General features: G+C 36.4%; 1 protein-coding gene across 1 annotated transcript in view; it reads left to right on the top strand.

The window, feature by feature from the left end:
- Window positions 1-24574, top strand: part of LOC145669904 (dipeptidase 1-like) — a 55237-nt gene that overhangs the window by 9004 nt on the left and 21659 nt on the right. The window contains exon 2 of the mRNA XM_081738252.1: window positions 150-234. Within this exon, the coding sequence (XP_081594378.1) occupies window positions 150-234 (85 nt within the window). The remainder of the gene's footprint in view (window positions 1-149; window positions 235-24574) is intronic.

The following is a 24574-nucleotide window of genomic DNA, read 5'->3' as shown; positions in this document are numbered from 1 at the left end:
GAATATTCAAAGTAAATTGTGTCCCTGTATGAAAGATGAAGTACGATGCTAACATCGATCTTGATAGTTAATAAATAAATAAATGGACATGTTATTTTAAGACAAATTGCAACTGAAATTCTTACTAACGTATTTTGTATTTCTTACAGGCAGATAATGGTGGAATAGTAATGGTTAGTTTCTACAATGACTTTTTAACTTGTTCTGCAAATGCAAATTTAGAAGATGTAATACGTAAGTTATATTTTGATTTTTTAAAAATATTTTCTAGTATAAAATAATTACAATATTTAAGAATGTGTTTGTAAACTTTCTTATATAAATTTGAAACGACGAAGCACTGTATTTCTCTTCATAAAGCTAAATTTTAATGATATATTGGGTAGCAGTTTAGCATCCAGTTCACCATTGAGGCTATATGAGAAATGGCCTACAGCTTAAGTGGGATCCGAATCACATGAACTTCACTGGAATTGGATCTAGGTGTCCATCAAGGAAGGTACGCATGCTAACCATAGAACAGATGAAAGACTCCACAGTGCATCTCCACCCAATGCATTGTTGACTCTCTATTTTCTTGACTGGTTAGAAGCAGGGTGGATGTGGGTATGTAGAGACCGATGATATCCAGCAGCCCCGTAGCTAGAAGCGTATCATGGGAGAGGTACAGTTCAATTTATTCCCTGACACACACACGCACACATACGCACAAACCAAGCTCAGCTGACGCATGGGTTGAAATAGCTGAGAGAAATCAGTGTGTGACATCGTGGTTTTCATATTCGGAAATTAACGTGTCTACACCTTCTCCCCCATACCTATATTGCCCGAGAGACCCTTGGGTCACCGGAGATATGCTTGCCCACAAGTAAACAATACGTGCTTTTTTGCTGTTTTCGTCACTTCTTGTGAGGATCATGCTGGATTTCTGTGGTTTCATGGGTAATGTGTGGCGTAGAATTATGCAACAGAGTCAGGAGATGATGATAGACCGAAAGATCACTGGAAGCCTCTGCAGTGACACATGCTGACCCGAAAAGTATCTACAACACTGTCGGAACCGGCAATCGGTGTTTCGACTCCTGTTCGAACACGCATCACTTTACGATACCGAAACCAACGTATTCGTGACCTACAGAGCCTACCGGTTCTCTACATACTCATATCGACCCTGGTACTCACCGGCAAGAAAGTAGGGAGTCACTGGAGACACCCTTTCAGAGTTTATTGTTTTGCAGTAATTATGGTTGTTGATTTGAACTTTATTAAAAGGCAAGGTGTATATTATGTAGTTGAATGTTCAGCAAATAGGAACTTTATATTTACTCTTCTCTTGGTTTCCTCCTTTTTTTTAAAAAAAAAATGATTTCCTGAATACCACCTCAGGTAACTCAGATGGCATTTGGCCAGTGTAGTGCAATTTCCACGTATTGATAGAATCGACGTATAGATAGCACTAGCGCCGAAACTAGGTATACTTTTTAATTATGTTCTTAGAAATTCTTATAATCTGAAATTATTTAAACAAAAAAAACAATTAATTTCCGTTTCACATTGTGAAGATATCGTATACTAAGGAAATTCAATATCAAAGCCGGAAGTATTAAAGGTTTAACTTATGGTGGCAGTAGACGGAAAAGATCCATGATAGAACATATTCTTTCGATGTTAAATCCATACCAAAAACACGTGCATACTATCTGTTACAGGCTTGTCAACTATACGATAATTTATCGTGGTGTACGATAATTTAAGCCTTGCGTGGTATATACGATAATGCCCTTGCGATAATAGGTAAATATACGATAATCTTAGAACGCACACTTTTTTGCTGATTTTTGAATGTGCAAATAAATTGTAGATGTGCATTAAGTAATTAAAAAAGACACGTGCACTGAAGGTTTTAAAGTCATTCCCGTTAAAAGAAATCAATAAAGATTTGAGAATTGGTAAATGGCAACTCTGCTTGCATTCTTTAAATTCAATTAGGTTTACGAGGGGGTGGAAATATTGTTGTTGCTCAGAATGGTATTAATAAGGATTTTAAAATGATTAATTCAGTGACGCCAATATGAACTTCGAAACTGAAGATTACTATATCCCTTTATTATTTATTATTGGTATTATAAGTATTATTATACTTTTTTTCTACAATTATCACGCCCATAACGAATATACGATATCTTTTTGTAATACACGATAATTTTAAAGAAGAAAATCGACAATTTTATCATCTGAGGTTGGCAACTCTGGTATGTTATACAAATATACGAAATCGATATGTTTACTACGAAAATTCGTACGGGGCATACGTTACCCATAGGCTACATACGTACTACCTCTTTCCCGCTTAGATGTTACATCATGCCGCTGCAGATGTCTGACATTTAGCAGTCTTCCGTATATTACATACGAATAGGTATGTTACATACGTCAGCTACATGATATATACGTCCATCTGTATGTAAGGCTCTTACCGCTTATATACAGTTCTTTCTTTCAGAAGGAAATTACGTATAAATGGAACTTATACGGAAAGTATTATAAAACATGCGTTTTTACTTATATGTTTGCTGCAGGATGTTATTACAGGATTTACGCATGTAACCTATGTTTGTACATTTGCCGCATACGTTTTGTTTCTCTGTGTATATGGAAAAAATGAAATGAAATCTTTGAGTTTTACGTCCCACGCTTATGCCGGTTAGGTTAAAGGAGACGGTGATTATGAGAGATGAGTGAAAATGGTGGAATGAAGAAAGTGGGAGGAAACGGGAGAACCCGAGAAAACTCACGAGCACACTGTTTGTCCACTACAAAGTCCACACGGCGCGAGCTGGGATCGAACCAGGGACCCCAAGCACCGGAAGTGAACACTCTACCACTGAGCCATCGCGCCCCCTCTGTGTATATGGAAACTAATATCGAAACTCGAAATTCAACTAGTTTTTACTATTTTAGGCTAAAAAGAAACAGGATTAATATAAAACTAATTCTTGGCATCCTATATATCAGAAACCATCTCTAGATATATATTACCGTTTTCACCCTATGAGAAAAATATTGAAAGCAAGACAGAGGTGCCCGAAGAAAATTTTCTAGGGGGGACCATCTCCATGGTTGCTTTACTATGTCTGATATTTAATATATGTGGTTTGTTATATTATGTATACATTTTCGTGAGCGGGGAAGGGTGCCGTGCCCCACCCTGCTGCCACCTTCGAGCGCCCATGAAACAAGGGTTGCTGTGGGTTTCTTCCGGGTTCAGATTTAGTAGAGAGATAATAGTGATAACATAAGGTTAATCCACAACCAAAAATTCATATCCCATTATTTCATACCGTTATTTCTACAATTATAAATTAGTATTGAAACCGCAAATAAAAGAAAATTGGCATCATGTCCGGGTTTAGTAGAGAAATACCTGGTAACAATAAAACTGAAATACCTTGTGATTGTTGAATCAATTCGAAAAATCTCCTCTCCGCTACTTGCTTTTTATTTATTTATTTATTTATTTATTTATTAATATTATTATTATTATTATTATTATTATTATTATTATTATTATTATTATTATTATTATTATTATTATTATTATTATTATTATTATTATTATTACGGCTCAACATTAAGAGCAGAAGTGATATATTTCCACTACTTCTAATTTGAATAAAGAGTTAAGATAGAAGATAGAAACTATCCTTCGAACAATAAATCATTTCAAGGAACTGTTTCTCCACTATGTAGCACCATTTGAGCTCAGTGACGCCGCCAGTTTCTTAATTCTGGGTGGACAAAGGAAGAAGCAGGCACATTTTTTTTAAGGGGGGGCAGCAATTTATTTGTATATCGAAAATAATAATTTTATATGTTTTAACCTACATTACAATACAACATGTCTGAGACAGGCCCGTAGTTACGGGGAGGCACACGAGTACGGGCCCCCCAAAATTTAGTCGTGCTCCCCAAGTGAAACATCAACACTAACTATTTGATGTTTTATATCATGTTCATTAGTTCGGAAATACTGTTCATCGATCGGTGCTAGTTTTCGTCATTTCGGATCTTAAATAGAACACAATTTTAAAAAGATAAGGGGAAAGAAAGAAGGAATGTTACAATACTAAATTGTCGAGAAATCAGCTTTTAAATATCGAAAACCGTGTACAAAATGAATAGGGTTGAATTACAAGAATGATCACTTAATAAAGGTAAATGTTATTGTACATTCGTTATTGTACGCAGTGAAATAGTACCAACAGTCACCAACTGTTTTTCCCCTTACCCTTCAAACAGGGGTAGTGAGGATGAGGTGGAGAGTCACCCAAACCTAAGTAAGAAGGACTTTTAACCTGATCATAACATTATTCACTGATATTTACACCAGGTGTGGTTTCACTAGCGAAAGCTTTTACAATAGATTATATGATCTATTACACCAGAACAATACATTTTCTGAATTAAATCATTGTATATTGTATTCAGCTCTCTTTTCAAATCTTACCAGGTTACACTAAACATGTAAAATACGTTTTTGGTGGGACAATCATACTAATGAACAAAATACAGCGTTTCACAACCACTCTTAAAATAAAAGCATACTTGAATTCATACTTAGACTGGTGACAATTCTTTTATTATTATTATTATTATTATTATTATTATTATTATTATTATTATTATTATTATTATTATTATTATTATTATTATTATTATTATTATTTAAATCGATAGTCCACATTTGTTCATGCATAAAAGAAATGTGATTATATTATACAAGCTCCTATTAAATAGTTTTATTGAATAATTTTAGAAGGCGCAAACAATTTAAATTTTGGATTTAAATGTTTACAATCCTACGTAATCAATACGTCATTTTGGTTACTGCAAGAATGACAATATATATACGGTTTGCAGATGATATGGCAGTTCTAGCGGAAATTGAAATAAAACTCGATAAGATGTTAGGAACCTGGAGGAAGGGCTGTGAAGAATATGAAAATAAATGTTAGAAGACTAAAAGCCATGGTGATTGGAACGAAGCAGCCCCTGTCAAGTATAGAAATAGCAGGGAAGAAAATAGAACAGGTGACTAGTTTTCGACCTAAATAATATTATTAATGATGATATGAAATTTGAAGGTGAAATGAAAGCAAGGATAAAATGAAGAAAGAAACCTTTAGAAGGAAGAAAAGTATGTTTTGAAAACCATGAATAAAGAAATGAAAAAAGAATTATAAAATGCTTTGTATGGAGTATTGTAATGTATAATGCAGAAATATGGAAATTTCGGATAAACAATAAAAAAAAGCTACTTAAAACATTCGAAATGTGGGTATGGAGAAGAATGGAGAGAATTAGCTGGTCGAGTGGAAAACGAACGAGAGAGTATTAGAAATGGTGAAGAAGAAACGAACAAATTTAGATATTGTTAAGAAGAGGAACTAATTGGGACATTGGGTAAGAAGGAACTGTATAATGAGGGATGTACTACAGGGTATGGTAGCAGGAAAGAGAGGAAGAGGGCGAATGAGACTGCAAATAATGGACGATATCAGAAAAGAAAATTGTACATGAAGACGAAGAGGTTAGCGGAAGACCGTGAAGCATTAAAGAATCTCAGTTGCGACAAGTCATCTTCCAATAATTGATATCAGCTCTTTCTTCGTAAATTAGAAAGAGTTCGTTATAAACAGTATGCGCGTCACTGTTCGGAGAAATCAAACAACAGTAAATGCAATCTATTACTAATAGTATATATTTGTCATACATAGTACCTAAATAAGAGCTCCTTCGTCGCCGCGTGGGAGACCAGGACTTGATTTCCGAATGGGGATCATGTGCTTCGAATTCCACATTAATCAGTAGGTCCCGTCTCACATAGCCTAGATGCCAAAAGGGGCGTTAAACTCAAGATCAACTCAAGTCAATAATGTGTTCCAGAAAAATAAAACTTATCAACTTCATCAGATTGGCAACAAACGACATTCATTAGCCCCATCCTAAAAAATCGTTTATCTCGAAATTTATGCTTGAGACTTTATCCTCAAGTATGCCACTTTCTTTATCTCATAGGACTTTCATATCATTTTATTATAGGTAACCAACAAATCTTTGCTACTAAGCCCATAGGTTGCACAAAAGCTAGAGAGTGTTACAGATTTTAAAAGGAATATAGATAGAAACCGCTGCCTTCGAAGATGTTAATGTATTGACTTTATTAACAAATTCGTCCGAGATAATTGCAGTAATAATAGCTTCATATCCGTTTATCATATGCAACCAACATCTCTTTGCCACTGTGTGTGTTGCATAAAAACTAGGGGATGTTACAGATTTTTAACGGGATATGAATAGTCACCGTTACCCTTGAAGATGTTAACGGATAAACTCAATTAACGAACTTTGCCATAATAATAACTTTATTGCAAAAACAAGACATTTCGTTCAATTGTTATTGTGTGGATTAACGGCCAAAAGGACGAATAACCCGACCTTATAGTTTGCACTACGTGGTCATAATAAATTTTGAAGGATTTGTAAAGTTCTCAGAACTGCAAGTTGTCACAGGTTGCTATAGTCAACATATTTCTTCTTTAAAAAGATTGGGTGCAGGGATAGCAAGTAGAAAGTACGTGACACAACACAAACTCTCTCCACTAAGGAGAGGATCAAGAGAAGAGAGGATGTTTGAACAGAGATCGTTCACTCGCCCTTTTGTTACTCACGCTCTCATTGGCTAAACCTTCATTTACTTCATCTTTTGTGTTCGCACGGTAAGCAGAATCCCTGTAGAAGGAAGACTCAGTATATTCTTAAGACAAAAATCAGTCTTCTACCTCAACAAGAGACTTGGAGACAAGAACACACACACTATATCCATCGTTGTTCCTGCGAGTGAAGGGAGGCAAAAGTTTGCTAGAAAGTCAGCGTCAACTCCTTCCCTGCAGCACCTGCCTGTCTGCACACAACACAGCATACTTTAATAGCAGCCGTTCTTTTGTGAAAACTCCCGCTCATTAGGAATGCTCAAAGAGCGCGGAAACAAGAGTTGGAGCTGAGGCATAAATTTGAAAACCCACATCGCTCCTCAAGGAGATGACTCTTTTAAAATATCGTTCCCTACATCACCTGTTGGTTTTTATTTTCTTCTTTTTTAGTAAAATCTTACGCATGCGTCAACGAAAACAAAACAAGAGAATAGTTTGTTAAAAATCTCTTTCCAAATCCAGATAAACCTAAACTTGCACCTCCATCCTGAGATTGATTCCATCTTGTAGTGCATATAGGATGTGTCCTGAACTTATATATGTCAGAAATGTTTGCTGCGGAAATTAAACCTACGATAGACATTAGTTTAGATGTAAAAATGAAATGAAATCTTTGACTTTTACGTCCCACGGTTATGCCAGTTAGGCTAAAGGAGACGGTGATGATGAGTAATGAATGAAATGGTGGAATGAAGAAAGTGGGAGGAAACGGGAGAACCCCGAGAAAACCCACGCACACGGTGTTTGTCCACCACAAAGTTCACTTGGCGGGGGTTGAGATCGAACCCAGGACCCCAAGCACCAGAGGTGAACGCTCTACCACTGAGCCACCGCGGCCCTAGTTTAGATGAGTCAGGGTCACCAACTTAACCCTGATATTTAATTAATTCCTATCACTTTGTAAATTTAAAAACAAAATCCACTTTTTAAGAGTCTTCATCCCGGCCAAATTAAAATACCGCTAATTTTACAGTAATTATGTGATATCTTCAAATAGAGAAAATATTATTGAAATATGGAACAAGAGCGCCCTAGACAATATTATTTTGCGTGAGGTACCGTTATCACAAGTCACCTAGTGACTTTCCGTTTTCACCTGTTTAGAAACGCGAAAATAAATGCCGATTATCAAAATGGCTCGAAATCGAAAGCAGATAAGTGAGTCGTGATAACGGTTTCTCATGTAAAATAATATTGTTTAGGGAGCTCTTGTTTCACATTTCGATTATCTTTAATCTATTTGAAGATATCACATAATTACTGTAAAATTAGAGGTATTTTAATTTCGCCGGGATGAAGTCTCTTAAAGATCCAATCGGCGATACAAACTAATAGATAACATCAATATTTTATAATAATACTTAGTATTCTTCTTTGTTCATTCCCAAGCTGATTGCCACAGTTTCTCAGTAGTAAAGGACTCACCTTTGGTAAATGGGATTCCTGATTCGATCCCTTTGCGTACCAAATGAGTTTCTTGCTGGTTAAACAGTGTGGTGTGGATATCTTTGGGGGTCTACCGTTTACTTCCATTTTCTTTCATTACACTATTTCGTTCATCATCATCACAGCTACCTTTAGCTTTGCAGCTTAATCGTTGGTCATTTAATGAAATTGACTATATTTGTGACTTAACTCTTGAACCACCCAACCGATCTCGATAAAATTTTCAACATTGATAAGGTTCGGGCCTGGAATGGTTTTTATCATTCCACTTTGACGGTGCTACTTAGAAAAGGGGGAGGGGATATATAAAAGTGATCGAAAATGACCGATATTAGTGCCGAATCCACAGTTTTCGAAGTCGCTGAGATGAACAGTGACACTTCCGATGCCGTTTAAATCCAAAGTCAGCCTCCATTGCTCTTTATGTCTAAAATTGCAGTGACGGTCGTGGTGGCTCAGTGGTAGAGCGTTCACCTCTCATGAATGGGGTCCTTGTTCGATCCCAGCTCGTGTCACGTGAGATTTGTGGTAGACAAACACCGTGTGAGTGAATTCTGTCGGGGTTCTTCCGTTTCCTCTCACTTTCTTCATTCCAGCATTTCATTCATTGCTCATCACCGTCTCCTTTAGTCTCACCGGCATAATCGTGGGACGTAAAACTTAAAGAGATCAAAATTGAAGTGACTTGGTGTGTGACACGTATATTTATGCTATATTGCCAAGTTTGTCTCAACTAGCACAAATATTTTAACAAGGATAGTGAATCAGAGTGAACTAATTTCTTTCCATTTTAGATTAATGATTAGTAAGTATTTTAAAACTGCCTTTCAAGAAAAAGAAAACAATCGCTCTTACCGATTTTTGATTAGAACATAAATAAGATTAGAGTTTAACGTCCCTTTTCAGTAGCAATGTTATGTAAAATGGGACCTACTATTAAAGTGGAATCAGAACAACTACTTACAAATATCCAAGGCAAAAACATTAAACGGGAATCGAATCTTCAACTAAACGCTTAAGCTACTTTACCAGCAAGGGAAACGAATACAGGCCAATTGAGCCAAACAAAATCGAAATGAAATGAAATCTTTAAGTTTTACGTCCCACGGTTATGCCGGTTAGGCTAAAGGAGACGGTGATGATGAGCGATGAGTGAAATGGTGGAATGAAGAAAGTGGGAGGAAACGGGAGAACCCCGAGAAAACCCACGAGCACGGTGTTTGTCCACCACAAAGTTCACTTGGCGGGGGCTGGGATCGAACCCGGGACCCCAAGCCAGAGGTGAACGCTCTACCACTGAGCCACCGCACCCCCCCAAACAAAATCGACTTCTTGTACTACATTAAGCGTTATATGTTTATGCCATAGCATTAAATGTTGGTATTGAGGTCACAGAATTCAAAGAGAAAATTTTATCCTAGGTACTAAATTAAGCTATTTGGCCACTAAACTGCGCCAACGAAGGGTATTGTGGACCAGAAAAGCACACTCAATCGGATGATCCATGGTTTCCGCACTTGAACCCAAAGCCGTTTCTTTTCTTTTTTTTTTTTCTATATTTCCAGTCCCGGCCTTCACTATCTCTACAATTGCCATCAATCGCTACGAAAAGGCCGCGGTGTCTCACTGGTAGAGCGTTCATCTCTGGTGCTTAGGGTCCCGGGTTCGATCTCAGCCTCCGCCAAGTGAACTTTGTGGTGGACAAACACCGTGTGCGTGGGTTTTCTCGGGGTTCTCCCGTTTCCTCCCACTTTCTTCATTCCACCATTTCATTCATTACTCATCATTACCGTCTGCTTTACCCTAACCGGCATAACCATGGGACGTAAAACTTAAAGATTCCATTTCATTTTTTTTCAATCGCTACGAACTCCGAAAGCTCTCTGTTGCTACAGGAATCGAACATGGGAAACACGTTTGAAAGAGACTTACTCATTATCATCAGAAGAAACCTTACCTTTAGAATTTATTCCCATGGTATTCACTATGATGTACTTCTTTAATTATATTTTTAAAAATTATCGTTTCATACGTAGCTGAAGCGAGCGAATTATTCTTTTCAGATACGTAAGAATCCTTTGGATTTAATATTTTTAAAACACTATATATGTAAATTATTAGAACCACGCAGTGAAACTTATAAGATTGTTCTGTTTAACGTCCGTCTCTTACCTCACACGATAAATATTGAACTAGAGCGATTACTTATAAAGTCTATGACGTGCGTAACGGGATTTTAACTACCGTATCGTTTAAAAACCGCACTAGTTTCCCTGCAACCCGTATATCAGCAAAGCATTGTTGGTTGCCTGTCAGAAAGGGTATGCAGCTCATCATACTGCAAACAGTTCATTTAGCTTTACTTCCGTGCGATACCCTTTACTATCCTTACAAGAGTCTATTTCATTTCAGTTTACAGATATAAATTTGTATGTTTACAGATACGTACTTCTCTTTTCCCAGAGTCTATTTTGTTTCGTTTATATTATACGCACTTTTCTATGTAAGCAAGTGCGAGTTTCGATGCACACATATAACATAATTTCCTAACATATGTGCGCTCTTCTAGCTGTAACTTTCCATAGCTTTCTATTCAGAACGAGCTTTTATTATTATTATTATTTCCTTGTGGGGGCACGGTGGCTCAGTGGTAGAGCGCTTTTCTCTAATATTTTGGGATCCCTAGTTCAATCCCCAGTGAAGTTAGTTTGACGTGAGCAACATTGAGTCCGAGGGTTTTCTCGTTTCCTCCCGCAGTCCCATTCTCATTCCATCATCACTCATTTGTCTTAATGATTCGTCTCCCTTACCCTAGAAAGGGCATAATCGTGGGTCGTTAAACTGGAATACTTTATTTTATTTTTTTCATTTCCTTGTATTGTTCTTTCCCGTATCTTAAATTATTTGGTTCAAATATTTCAGTATTGATATTCCTCAAGGTAAATTTCCCTCGTCATCCCCTTTACAAACCGATAACGTGATTCCCCTATGTCTCATCTGTCAAATCTTTTCAAGATCGTCTTCATTATATTTCTCCCTTCCTTCCATTTTCAATACGCTATTTTATACCTAATTTATCCATTTAATGTTCACCATTCTTTTAGAGCACCTCATTTCGAACGCATCTACTGTGTGTTTTCCTTCCCCTAGAGTCCATGCTTCACATTGTCTATACGATAGGGTGCTTCAGGCGCGCACCCCGAATTTTTTTTGTTGGGATGGTTCCAAGTTTTCGGGGAGGCTCGAATACTATAAGCTCGTACGTTTGTGTAGTATTGAACGGATATTATTCTGCACCCGAAAATTTGATAAGTGATTGCAAAATACTTCCACCTATATTTCCATTTACAAAATGATAGATATAAGTATTTTTATAAGAGAAAGAGTACAAATGAAATGTAAAATCAAATTTTCATCCTACATCAATCATTTCCTTGTTAAAAAGAATAATTTTATTGAGAAAATGTACACATGCATGTTAACTTAGGAAGTTTTGGGGAGGGTCCGGACTTGGTGGACCGTTTCCCCATGCGTGCGCGTTGGAATGGATTGAATTTTCACTTTATGTTTTAAATCAGCGTTTTTTTTTTTTGTTTTTTTTTTTTGCAAAATGGACACCGTATAACGGCTCAGGTCAATTTTTCAAATTCTTCAGGTGCCACCAACAGCCTAAAATTTCAAAAAAGTTAAAAAATAACTTTTGCAAAAAATACTTATATGAAATCAATTTGCTCCTAGTAAAATCATTTTTTTAGAAAGGTGTGTATTTTACATGAAAAAATTTCATTTTCTCAGTTTTATCTATCAAGTAGTTCCAGGTGCCACCAGTATTTTAAAACTCGAAATAAAATTAATTTCAATGTTTCTTTTTCTTGTACTGTTAATTATGTAAGAAACTTATTTTGATTATGCACCTCTACACTTATTTCCAAACATTGATGACGGAAGTAACCCAGAACACATGCGTGTGGGACGAGGGAGTGCAATTTGAGTTCCGTCAACCCTTAAAACTAATATTGTATGTACTTGTTCATGTCGTTAACCTTGTTGCCTTAAATTGTGTGTGAGTGTTAATTTTGACATCTTCTCTTCCGATTATAAAGTTGCTCCGATAAATCCATGTCCTAGTTCAAGGTTGTTAACAATGGTGGCTCGATTAGCGTGTATGTTAACCAATTAATCAGATCAACATGGTTGTCGTTTCTAAGTTGAAGACTTCCTCAACATACCCATGCAGAGAATCACCGGTATAATACAGACAAATGAATGCCCATTTCGACATTTCGTTGAATCCATACACGGCAAGACTACCGAATCAAACAGATCAGCATTTCCAACATGCGAAGAGTTGCCACTACAGTTTTCAGTTCGTTCCATTAGACTGGAAGCTCAACTTCACCGTGATTTCACTCCGCACGGATCAAAACTAATATTTGCTAACAAGCAGTTTCTTCAGGAGAATGCCACATTTAGTTAGCTGATAGCAATCTTCATCAAGCCAGATGGATAACTACTGAAAATAGGGTCTTGCATTAGTACGTAAAAACAAACGAACCAGCGAAAAGCCATCGCTCATTACTTCATGGATGTCTACGGCTCACTCTGCTTTACTTTGATTTGTAATCCATAACGAAAGAGAAGAGAAGGAGTTCGTCATTTGAGTCAGTGTGGCAACTCACTGCGACTTCTCGCCACATGGATGCAAATAATTGAACCAGTGATCTGTACAAATGCATCGTTTGGCTGTTCCGAGTATCTACTTCTTCCAATGTTGGTTGACCAAGATACTGAAGTAGGTGAGATCTGAATTGGAGGCAAGTTCTAAGAGCAAGACAAACGCCCCAATTTGGAGATCACGTACTCCTACGTGAATTCGTTGTTCCTAAAATGAAGTTAGAAACAACAAACTATGTTGATATGATTAATTAGTCAACGTACACACGGATCCATCACTGACAAAACACTAGAGCTTGGAGAAGCTACATGTATTTGTCGACGTGGATTTATCCTAGCAACACAATAATCGAGAAAGAACGTGCCAAAATTTAACTTATAAAACATTCAAGACAAAAGAGTAGCGATATGAACCTGCACCTCCCCATACAACGTTATTACGTATGGGTGGGCGGTACTTGAACGTATGGGTAAGTTATGGATTATTTTCATCATCACTGTGTTATGAAATAAGCGAAGAGCTGCAAAGATGCAAAACATGTGTTTCTTATCAAAGTAACTATTCACACGAAACACATAAATTGAAAAGTAATTTTCACAAAACAATGAAATATTACTTTTTGGAATTTTTGTCCAAATGTTGAGCAACTGGTGGTACTTGACTGACTCGACTGAAGAAGCTAAAGTTTTTTTCAAGTAAATTATTGAAATTTCTAACAGAAAAAGGTCACTAAAGGTGAGCGGATTTCGTAAAAGAGTCGATCCATTCTAAGTGATCAAGCATTCGACCATTTCCAAAAATCAATTTTTTTTCATGAATGTTTATCCTATATCAGGGTACTTCACAACCATTGGATTTTTAAAACATCCCGTAGCTACGCATCGGCTGCCATCATTTTTTATTTTCTCGATTTGAGGCACTTACGGATTATTCAATATCTCCATATGAGTTAGCCCTACCGAAATGAAAATTGCTGGCGTCTCCAACTTGTGTAGAGCTAAAACTTTGTCCTCTTAATATTTTTTGTCTAAAACCACTTGAAAGGGATTAAATCGGAGCTTACAGTAGCAACATTTTTGGACACTAAAGACATGTTTGGGAAGAGGAAGCAACTGACGTAGAGGTCTGCATTTGTGTGTTCTTTGCTGTGAACACTAACTGGGGAATGTAGATCAAACGAAAGGACAACAGTCTGCTGCATGAGTTGACAGTTAAAACAAGAATAAACATGATTGAATATCATTGATATAGCAAGCAGCAAGAACAATGAGCACTTACGGACTTTTTGTCAAATGTACTTTTTGACTGTTCTCGCCTTCTGCTGATAGCGGCATTCTTCACCAGTGCTGCTGTGGGTGTGATAAGACAGTGAGTCACAACTAGAGGAAAGAAACGAGCTTGAGAACCTTGACTGGACTAACCATTCATCCTACTTTATTTCACTTCACAACAACAAATTTCCAGTAGATTTTATGAACAAAACACCTCCTAGAGTATGACGTCATTACTTAATACTTTGACCCAATTCGCTCGGAAACACAAAACGCGCTTTGTTGTGTGTTATGGTATACTAAAGGGCTAACTATTCCCAAAATTTCAGATTTTTTATCCATGGAGCTATGGAACAGTGAAGCATGCCAAACTGGCATAATTCCCCAACTTTACAATTTTTAAAGCTTTTGGGAGCATCTACAGGTCTGTAAACTTTTGTGTATTAACTTATGACCACGGACTACACGCACACACAAATTCAGACTTCTACGTCAATTGCTTCCTCTTCCCAAACATATCTTCAATGTCCAAAAATGTTGCTACTGTAGGCCTTGATTTCACCCCCTTCAAGTGGTTTTAGGCAAAAATGTTAAGAGATCAAAGTTTTAGCACTGCGCGAGTTGGAGACGTTCAGCAATTTTCAATTTGGTAGGACAAATGCATGCTGATATATTCAAAACAACGTAACCGCCTGAAATCGAGAAAACGCAAAAAATAATTAATTATGGTTTGAAGTACTCTTGTATCGACTCAACATTTCTGAACTAATTAGATTTTTTTTGAAAAGGTAGAGCGGCAAGTTTCCTTTTCTTCTTGAGCACTTAGCATGGATTGGCCCAAAAGTGAGTATTTTAGAAATAATAAACACTTCTGACCAGAGTATATACACTTGTTTATTAAAAACTAAATTCCAGTGTAACAGTTTCAACAACGTAACGTTGTCTTCATCAGACACTAACTCAGAGTTAGTGTCTGATGAAGACAACGTTACGTTGTTGAAACTGTTACACTGGAATTTAGTTTTTAATAAACAAGTGTATATACTCTGGTCAGAAGTGTTTATTATTTCTTTAGTGAGTTCCAGAGTCGTGATGGATAGAGTTGCATGTGAGTATTTTAATCTTTTTATTTTACAAAAATTGTATTTTTTAAAAAATTTTTGTTTTGAAATTTTAGACTGTTCGTGGTACCTGGAGAAATTGATTATCAATCTACCTGGAATCTTTATTTACGTTATATGAAGCTATTTGACAATATATATAAAATAATTAAGGATAAGTTTTTTTAAAAAAAGAAATCAGGAAATTCTGAGCTGCCTTCTATTCAACACATATTTCATACCTAACCTTCCTCTGCTTCCCTTTGAACTCTGTATTTATATTTCCGACCAAAAGCTTTTCTTTTTATTAAAATGAGTTCTTCGTTTAACATATTCTGGGTTTTACATTTTTATTTAAACCTTTTATCCCTTGTCATTTCGTTACTTAAGTAACACAATTTGTTTCATCTATTTCGATTTCCATCTTCTTTTTTTCCCGCTCTTATCATAAGTTTTGTTTTGTTTTTGCTGATTCTCATGATGAATTTGTTAAGGACTTCCTGCATTTCATTTACATCTAATTCTAATTATTTTCACTACCTGTTAATAGCGTAATATCTTACCCGAATCTAAGGGTGTGTATTTCCTGCTCATGAACAGTTATTTCTGGGCTGTTACACAGTCTTTCTTTTCTTTTATTGTTTTTGCAATATAGATATTAAGGGTGACAATGATCATATTTTCTTGATTACTTTTTAAGTTGTTTTTCCTTTTTTCTTACTTCAATTATTAATCATTGCATTATGAAACCAGTTTATCCAGGATTTCTTCACAACCATCAAACTTTTATTCAATTGTAAGTTCTGAAAACATTCTTGAAGTCCGCAAACGCCATGTAAGTTCATTGTCAAATGAAGTTCGTTCTTGATTTAATGCTTTCTGTGTAAGTATTTCTTTAAATACCTCAGTTTTTCTCAAACTAAACTGGTTTTATGTTGGTACTTTGTCTGTTTTGGCTTCCAGTCTCCCTTGCAAGAGTCATTTTTGAAGACTTTAGAAGCATATTTCGTCTATAAACCTATCGTTTTGCCATTCTCGAATTTCCCAGCACTTCGTATTGGTAGCTTGCTCTTATTGAAATCTGGGAGTACCTTCAGTTATTTACACAGTAAACTTCATACGATCTGTCCTGGACTTAGTCTAGCATTTTATGAGTTTTGTTGCTCTTTCTTATACCTGGTATTTTTTTATATTTTGAATCTGGATAAGGAGTTTGCTTTCGCCTATTCTTCTTCTTTATTTATGTTTTCAATTTTCTTTAATTGATTGTCGCTTCTATGAAGCTTTTTCTAAGTATTCCCACTGTGTTCTCACTTAATCATGGTATTTCTTCTGTATTTACAATTCGCTTGTACTTTGTCATAAACTGCATCTACTCTCCTCTTTTCGTGCCCGTTTCTTTCTCTTTATATCCTTATTTCACGTATTTCTCTTTGAGAAGTCAGCACTCTTGATTAATCAGATTTCTTACTTTTTTATACTGCTCCTTAGTTTTATTGTTTTTCGCATTCTTCAGTTCTCTTTTTCTGTTCATTAATTCCAGTACTTTCATCATTTCTTTCCTTGCTATTTTTCTCTTTGGTACCTCCTAGTAAGGCATTCGAGGTAGTAAGTAGATCAGTTTTATGTTAATTTCTCTCTTCATAGATTCCTATGTCATCTTATTTCCTGTGTTATTCTGAAACTTTCTTACAGATTTTTTGTCATTAACTTTTGTATCAATCTTTTCATTTCTTTTTCGTTTTTGCCCACTTTTAAAAAATTCATTTCACTGTTCATCGTAAGTAAGTTATGTCTATGTTCTTGTCTGTTGGATATGTTTCACCGTTTTTAAATTGGTTTCTACATATTTTCAAAATGAGTATGAACTATCTTATATATTTGTTGATTTCCTGGCGTTTTCGATCATTAATTTTCCTGTTATGATTCTTGAATACACTGTTGCCAGCTTTATCCTTGTGCAAAGTTACTCTCCTTTTCCGTTGCGCTACCTTAGTCCACATTTTCCTGCTTTTCCTTATCTTGGGCCTTCGCAGACGATCAATCCAATCTCCTACCAGAATATAATTTTCTTCTTTTTTACATCTATCACAACGTTTTATATCACTCAATGCACTTGCTCTATTTCTCCATCATCACACTTTGTTATTGGCCTATATACCTCGATTATTCTTCTATCTTTTGGTTTGGAAGGTACTTTTACTGCTATGATCCTGTCGCTTATTATGCTCCAATCTCTTGCTGGTCGTCCCATATTCTGATCCATTATGAATCCAATTCAAGTGAATCTAGTTTGTGTTCCCGAGTCCTACTTGTATATCCTACTTGTCCCGAAATACAAGTAGGACTTCGGAACAATCCGAATTGTATCCTACTTGTCCCGAAATCATTTTATCCTTTGTTGTACCGAAATCGTTTGATGCACACAGAACTTCCAAATTAAAATCGAATTAATTTCCATACCCTTATCGACTCTAAACAATTTAGGAAATTCTATAAAGCTTGAAAGAAAACACACGCCATATTTAATTAAAGTTAGACGGTATCTGAACAAGTCAAGTGGAACAAACTCGCCCACACAGACAGATACGCAAAGCAAAAGAGTTTACACACAAATGTATTTTCGTCTTGTATGTCCAACAAAACTACTTCACTGCGTCCTTTTCGACAAAGCAGATTCTACGCGCCACTTGATGCAATGTTAAATTTTCAATAATAAAAAAAGGTTAAAATAACGTTAAGTGCTCTCTGTGGACCAGCAAACTGAGTGAAGCATTAATGTTTATTCTGGGAAACATCAGAATATACCATGTACGCACATATTCAACAAACACTGTTCTAATTCCCTAAAAGGTCTTTAAGTACTTAGGAACAAAAAAAAATTAAAAATTAAAAAAATAGTTGGTGCCTTTCACATACTCGTTCTAGCATCGCTTTTGTCTACGGAAACCATCTCGAGAGTTCAGTTGGCTCATTTATTCCAGTTGAACACGGCTTTTGCATTTTAGTTCTCAGAAAAATATATATTTTTTTTCTTTCCAAATTCCTAGACCAACACACACATACGCATGTAAATTTTTTCACCGTGTTTCAACGAACATAAAGCGATGAATTGGGCAGCGAAAGGAGAAATGAGGGAAATGAATAAAGGAATATGACATTTCCATATATATATATATATATATATATATATATATATATATATATATATATATATATATATATATATATGTGTGTGTGTGTGTGTGTGTGTGTGTGTGTTCAGAGGAAGAGCTCGGCCAATACTAATTCGTGCCTTGAATAGTGATGAGCGACGTTTTAAAGTTTGACCAACTAGAACTATTCGCAGATTCGTTGCTGCTGGCCGGTAGGTAGATATCAGAAATTGCTCTTTCATCTCCTTCCCCTGTTCAAGCAAACACTCCGATGTACACACGCAAACTTCTGAATTACTCAAACTCATCTGCGGAGGACGCAGAAGAGAAATGTAGGTGGTTTGCTTCTTCTACTTTCACTCCAGACTCGCCTCTTTTCGTCTACGATGATAAGCGCTAGCACCATCTGTTGACGTATAAATAAAACAAGAATGTTGTTAGTGGTACCTTAATTAATTTGAAGTTATATTTTAAGAAATTTACGACGAGGCATTTCGGCTGTAGTGTTATGCAGAAAGCGACGTATTTTCTATTTTTCTTTTCACATTCTTCTTTTTTAAATAGGATAATCTGTGATAACCTGAAATGAACTGTCCTTTCTCGGATCAAGAGACCCTATATATTTCAATCAGTAATTTTTTGTAGGCTTTATATCTGGAGAACTACATATAGTATAGCCAAACTCAAACTACTACTTAACTCAGTATGAATCGCTTATTCCGTAGAAAATACGAAAACTCGATTTAGGGGCTGTTCAAAAATTTTGTGGCCCCTGATCCAAAAACTAATTATTATTGGACAAGATCGCAATCTTTTGAAGCATTTTTTGGATCATTCCTAAAATTCTTATCTTATGTTTTAGGTAAAAAAAAAAATCTGTATAATGACAGAAGAATTCTTCCAGCACCGCAAATTTACTACAGGAGTGCAATTTGCGTGAGGTCCGAACCCTGGTCAGAGTTGAAATAAATTCGGTGCATTTGACAGGTTCACTGACTAACGTATAAGATCAACTGTCAGCAGTATCAGTCGTTCTCCCACGACTCTATATCGCCTTTAAAAGTGCTGGTATACCAGTCTTGCCACTTGGGCGATGGAAAACTTAGGGATTGAGGTACCATAACAACGTGTTGAAAGGTCAAATTAAGAACACAGTCGTCTTAGGCATTGGATTGAATACCAACATTAAAGCAACTTTGGTTATAATCACGTGAGACATACAAAAGCTACTTGACTTAAAATAATATCAATAGTCGCTGCACTAACATGTACAATATAATAATCAACATCCGTCTAAAATCAGGGACGCCAGCAGGATTTTTTCCAAGAAAGGAAGACAAAAAACAGTCACGAATACAAATATTTTGATCACGTGTGCATAGAATACATGTATAATGCAACAATTATTTAGGTATAGCATCTTATTAACTACAAAAAATAAGCTTAGTACCACAGTATTGAATATAAATATATTTAGTACTATAGGGTATAGTATGTGATAAAGTACTATACTATAAAGGAGTCAGGCAAAGATGTGGACTTTTAGCTCTCCTGTGCAACGTCTATATAAAAGAGGCTATGAAAGAATTCTTTGATAAAAACGAGAAAGGCGTAAAAGCAAATGATTAGGTTTTCAACACAATAAGGTAGACGAATGACATACCACTGATAGCGGAGAACGAAGAGGACTTGCAGGAAATACTTTCAAACTTGAACGACCAACTGGGAAAAACATGCAAGATGAAGATAAATAAGAAGAAAACCAAAGTGATAAAGTGCACAAGAGCAGTACAGGAAGGGGCAAACGTTCTCCTAGATGAAGAGAAAATCGAAGACCTTAAGACGTTCCCCTATTTAGGAAGTCTAATATCCTCGGACGGAAAAAGTGAAAAAAGACGTAAGTTCAACAATAGCGTAGGCTAAACAAGCATTCAATAGGAAAAAAGGTCTACTAACATCAAGAAATGGGTCGTTGGACGTTCGTAAACGATTTATTAAAACTCCGGTATGGATCGTGGCGCTTTACGAAACAGAGCCGTGGACATTGAGAAAAGCTGGAAGCATTTGAAATGTGGTGTTGGAGCAGAATGCTGCCCATATCATGGACCGAAAGGGAAAGGAATGAGGGCGTATTAAGGGAAGCTAATGAAGGACGACAGATCATAAAGATAATAGGAAAAAGAAGAAATTGCATGTTTGGTTATCTTATTCGGCACTCCGATTGGATCACCGTGCTGATAGAGGGAAAGGCAGAAGGAAAACCAGGAAGTGGAAGACCAAAGATAGAATATCTAGATGTAACTACGAAGAAAATACCTTATCAGAGTATGAAACTGTTTTCTCAAGGGTTGAGGCAAGAAAAAAGAAGATAGTATGAGATAGCAAATTAGTATGTTTTCAAATGTATATCCAAGAACTGAACACCTTTCGAAAATCCAGGGGAAACTGACCCCTTTGCCTCCGTTGTAAGTGGCCATGTCTGAAAGTTAAGAATTCTGTAGAAGTTGTTGATAAAGAAGAAACGTATGATATTATTAACTTGTCGCCAGCTACTACAGTATCCAACAGAAAAGAAAAAAACATTAATAAACACAATAATTGAATTAGTCACGCGTAAAATTAAAACCTGTTAAAAACAATTGTTTCCTTTAAAATGGATCACTTGGCACAAAGGAAGTTCAAAATAGTTTGTTTAAAATTTTGCTTATAAGAAGCACATTCAACAAAAGGAAACAAAGTTTAATATTCTAGGTCTGTTTATTTATTTGTTTAAAAAGCGTTACAGTTCTTTTTTTTATTCTTTTGAAATAGAAGCATATTGTGAAGTGTTGCAATTTGTATCCTGAAAATTGTAATAACTGCTAGCGAATAGGAGAGATAATTTAGCATTTTCAATGGAAGGTAGATTTTCAACTGAATAGACAAACACAACAGATTTCTCTTTGTCTTTCTCTCAACAAAGAAAAGAGAACAAAATCTCTGGTCTATACTGATAAGTTCTTCTATTTTCTCAGTTTACAATTCACCATTTTGTTCTGCAAAATCATTCACTCTCTCTCTCCTCCAGTTCTCCTGGATTAAATCACATCTGTGAAAGTACTGGAAAAGTCTTTGGAAACATTATTCCAACTTATGCTTCTTCTTCTTTTGGTGAACGGAAAAAGGAGGGAAAACTTTTTTTTTTACTTGCTTCCTTAGCATCCACTCACCCCTCGATTGCCTTCACCCCTAATATTCAACAACCTCTAACTTTTACTTTTTCAGCTTCCAGATTCATTTTAAAAACAAATTTTCACTTTTTCGATGTTGAAAAAGCTACCAGTTTGGAGAATAAAATATAAGCTTATGTCTGCCTCAAGTTTTATGTCACTAACTGGTCTTTCCCTCTTTTCCTTATTTGTTTTACTATATATATATATAGCTATTTTTTCCTTTCATTGTTCACATTCATCTCTGTCCTCCTTTACTTTATTGTTATGCTGTTGTGGCCATCTTATGAAAGTTTGTTTTTAGTTCATCCATTTATCTTCCTTTTTTTTTTTTTTTTTTTTTTGCAAATAGATCATGGCCGCTGCATTAAGAGGGTTATAGACTCATACACTTGCATGAAAGATTTGTTTCATCAAGCATTGCAATTTGCAAGATACATCGATTACCAACTTGCTGTCCAACTTACTGGAAGAATGAATCGGAGGAAAGAGTCGCGTGATTTCTTCCACTGTCGTGATCGGATTACCTAAAAAAAAAAATAAAATAAAATAAAACAACCAACTTGCGTGAAGGAGCACATACACGGTAAACATGCATGAAGAAAGGCGAAAACATCATGTATGTTTACACAAGATTTTGAAAACTTTCAACATGCATGAACGAGGCCATACACGATCAACTTGCCTGTGGTGTTATCTTTTCTCATGGATGTTGGAAGGTTTCTTCATGCATGTGTCTGCGTGCAACAGGAGCAACGACAAATGATCCGGTTCCTGTGGTCGGAAGGAGTATCGGGAACCATGATTAATTTCCAATCCATGTGCCATTTCATCAATAGTCATTCGTCTGTCTAACAGAACCATGTGACGTGCACGCACAATGAAGTTATCATTTGTGGCCCTATATAGTCGCCCGGCTCCTTCCTCCTGCGACTATTTTTGAATTTGCGCGGTGACTCAGTGGTAGAGCGTTCACCTCCGGTGCTTGGGGTCTCTGGTTCGATCCCAGCTCGCGCCGTGTGGACTTTGCGGTGCTCGTGGGTTTTCTCGGGGTTCTCCCGTTTTCTCCCGCTTTCTTCATTCCACCATTTCACTCATTTCTCATTATCACCGTCTCCTTTAGCCTAACTGGCATAACCGTGGGACGTTAAACTTAAAGGTTTCATTTCATTTCTTCCGTCCATCATCGTATCTTTATTCCTATCCACCGCTATATTACTCTACACTCTGTACTTTTACACCCTACCCCTAATGCCCTCTATCTGGAGTTACTTGTACAGTATCACATTCATGATCATGTTCCACTCATCTTTCCTTCCTATGTTGCACAATGAACTCATCTACATGGGGTCTCAACATGGCCATATGAAGCAAAGGCCCTTGTTATCCCCTTCCTCAGGATCTATGATGCAGCTCGGATTCTCCTACTAATGTGTTCCCCGCACAAAGATCAATATCACTTTCAAAGTTATTCAGACTTCTGACTAACTACCCATTCAGACACGGATCTCATTAAAACGTGTTTACATTTCTAAGAAAATGATATGAAGTCTTTCAGCTTAACGTCCCACGTTTATGCCCATTAAACTAAGGTTGATGGATGATTAAGGTATGTGAATGATAATGGTAGAAATGGCGGAATTAGAATGTAGGAGGAAATTGGAGTACCGCGAGAATACCCACGGACACGATGTTGTCCATCACAAACTTACTTGGACGAGGTTCAAGCCCTAGACACAACGCATCAGAGGTAAGCACCTTACAACTTAGCCACCGTGCCCTGTTTCTTTTCTGCGTCAAATATCGAACACCGCTGAAAACATGTGCCTAACTATTTTGAATGAGAAGTTCACACACCAAGTTTCATGTCTCTAATCTTAAGAGATTTCAGCATAAGAACGTTATCAGATAATAACTGCCATCTTCCCCCTCGAATATCCAAAAATCCTTCCTTAGTGGGACGTTATATCACAAATCTTATACTCTGTCCAAATTTCAAGTTTCAAGCTTAAGACGTTTGGGTCTAGGGTTGATCAATCAGTCACCCACTCAGGCAGGACTTCTTTTATACATATAACTTATACAGAGTGTTTCAAAATAAATATCAAGGTATTAAGGCTGTGTAGTATTTATTACATTTAACGTATAATTATGAATAATACATCAAATAAAAGAGTAACCTTGTTTTTGCTACAAGTGTTTAATGTGAGTCCCAGTCATCACACGTCACATATGAAGTCGATAGACGAGAAACTCTCCGCCGGGATATGTCACAAAACACATTCAATTTAGGGGAATCTTGTTGCAATTGTACCATCTCGTGGTGATTTACTGACTCCCAGATGTGAACGTTATGAGTGTTCACATCGTCACTTAGGTAGAATGTCGATTCATCACTGAGGACGACAAGATCCAGAAAATCTTCGTCCTCATGCAGCAACATTTCATTTGCAAAGTTGACACGTAAACCGTAGTCTGTAGACTTTAGAGATTGTAGCAACTGCAGACGATAAGGACGTAGCTGTAAGCGTCTCCTTAAAATTCTTCTCACAGACGGTTGCACTGTAACTACAAATTTCAGTCTTTGCAAAATATAAAACACAAAAAGCTTTCTGCTCACGTCGCCATCTTTCTGCTATTAGCGCTTTCTAACGGCAGACACAAGAAACAGTGTATGTACATTATATACATTTCGTACAGCAACGTAGGAAACTGTTTGAGTTGCTCTTTCATTTCATGTATGTAAGTTACTTGTAATAAATACTACGAAGCCTTATAACCCCGATATTTCTTTTGAAACACCCTGTATATATACACACACAGAGATATTAGAAATTATATAAACGTTAATGTATTAATTGCATAATCTATCCCTGTTTGAGACTCTCGACTATAGTTTGTGGTATGCAATTCACTTTAATTTTAATTTTCCTGTATTTTCTTTG

Source organism: Thermobia domestica, chromosome 2 (genome assembly GCF_964235325.1).
Source record: "Thermobia domestica chromosome 2, izTheDome1.hap1.1, whole genome shotgun sequence".
In the NCBI taxonomy this organism is placed as follows: Eukaryota; Metazoa; Arthropoda; class Insecta; order Zygentoma; family Lepismatidae; genus Thermobia; species Thermobia domestica.
Note: the sequence above shows the minus strand (reverse complement) of the source record. Positions and strands in the feature narration are given on the sequence as shown.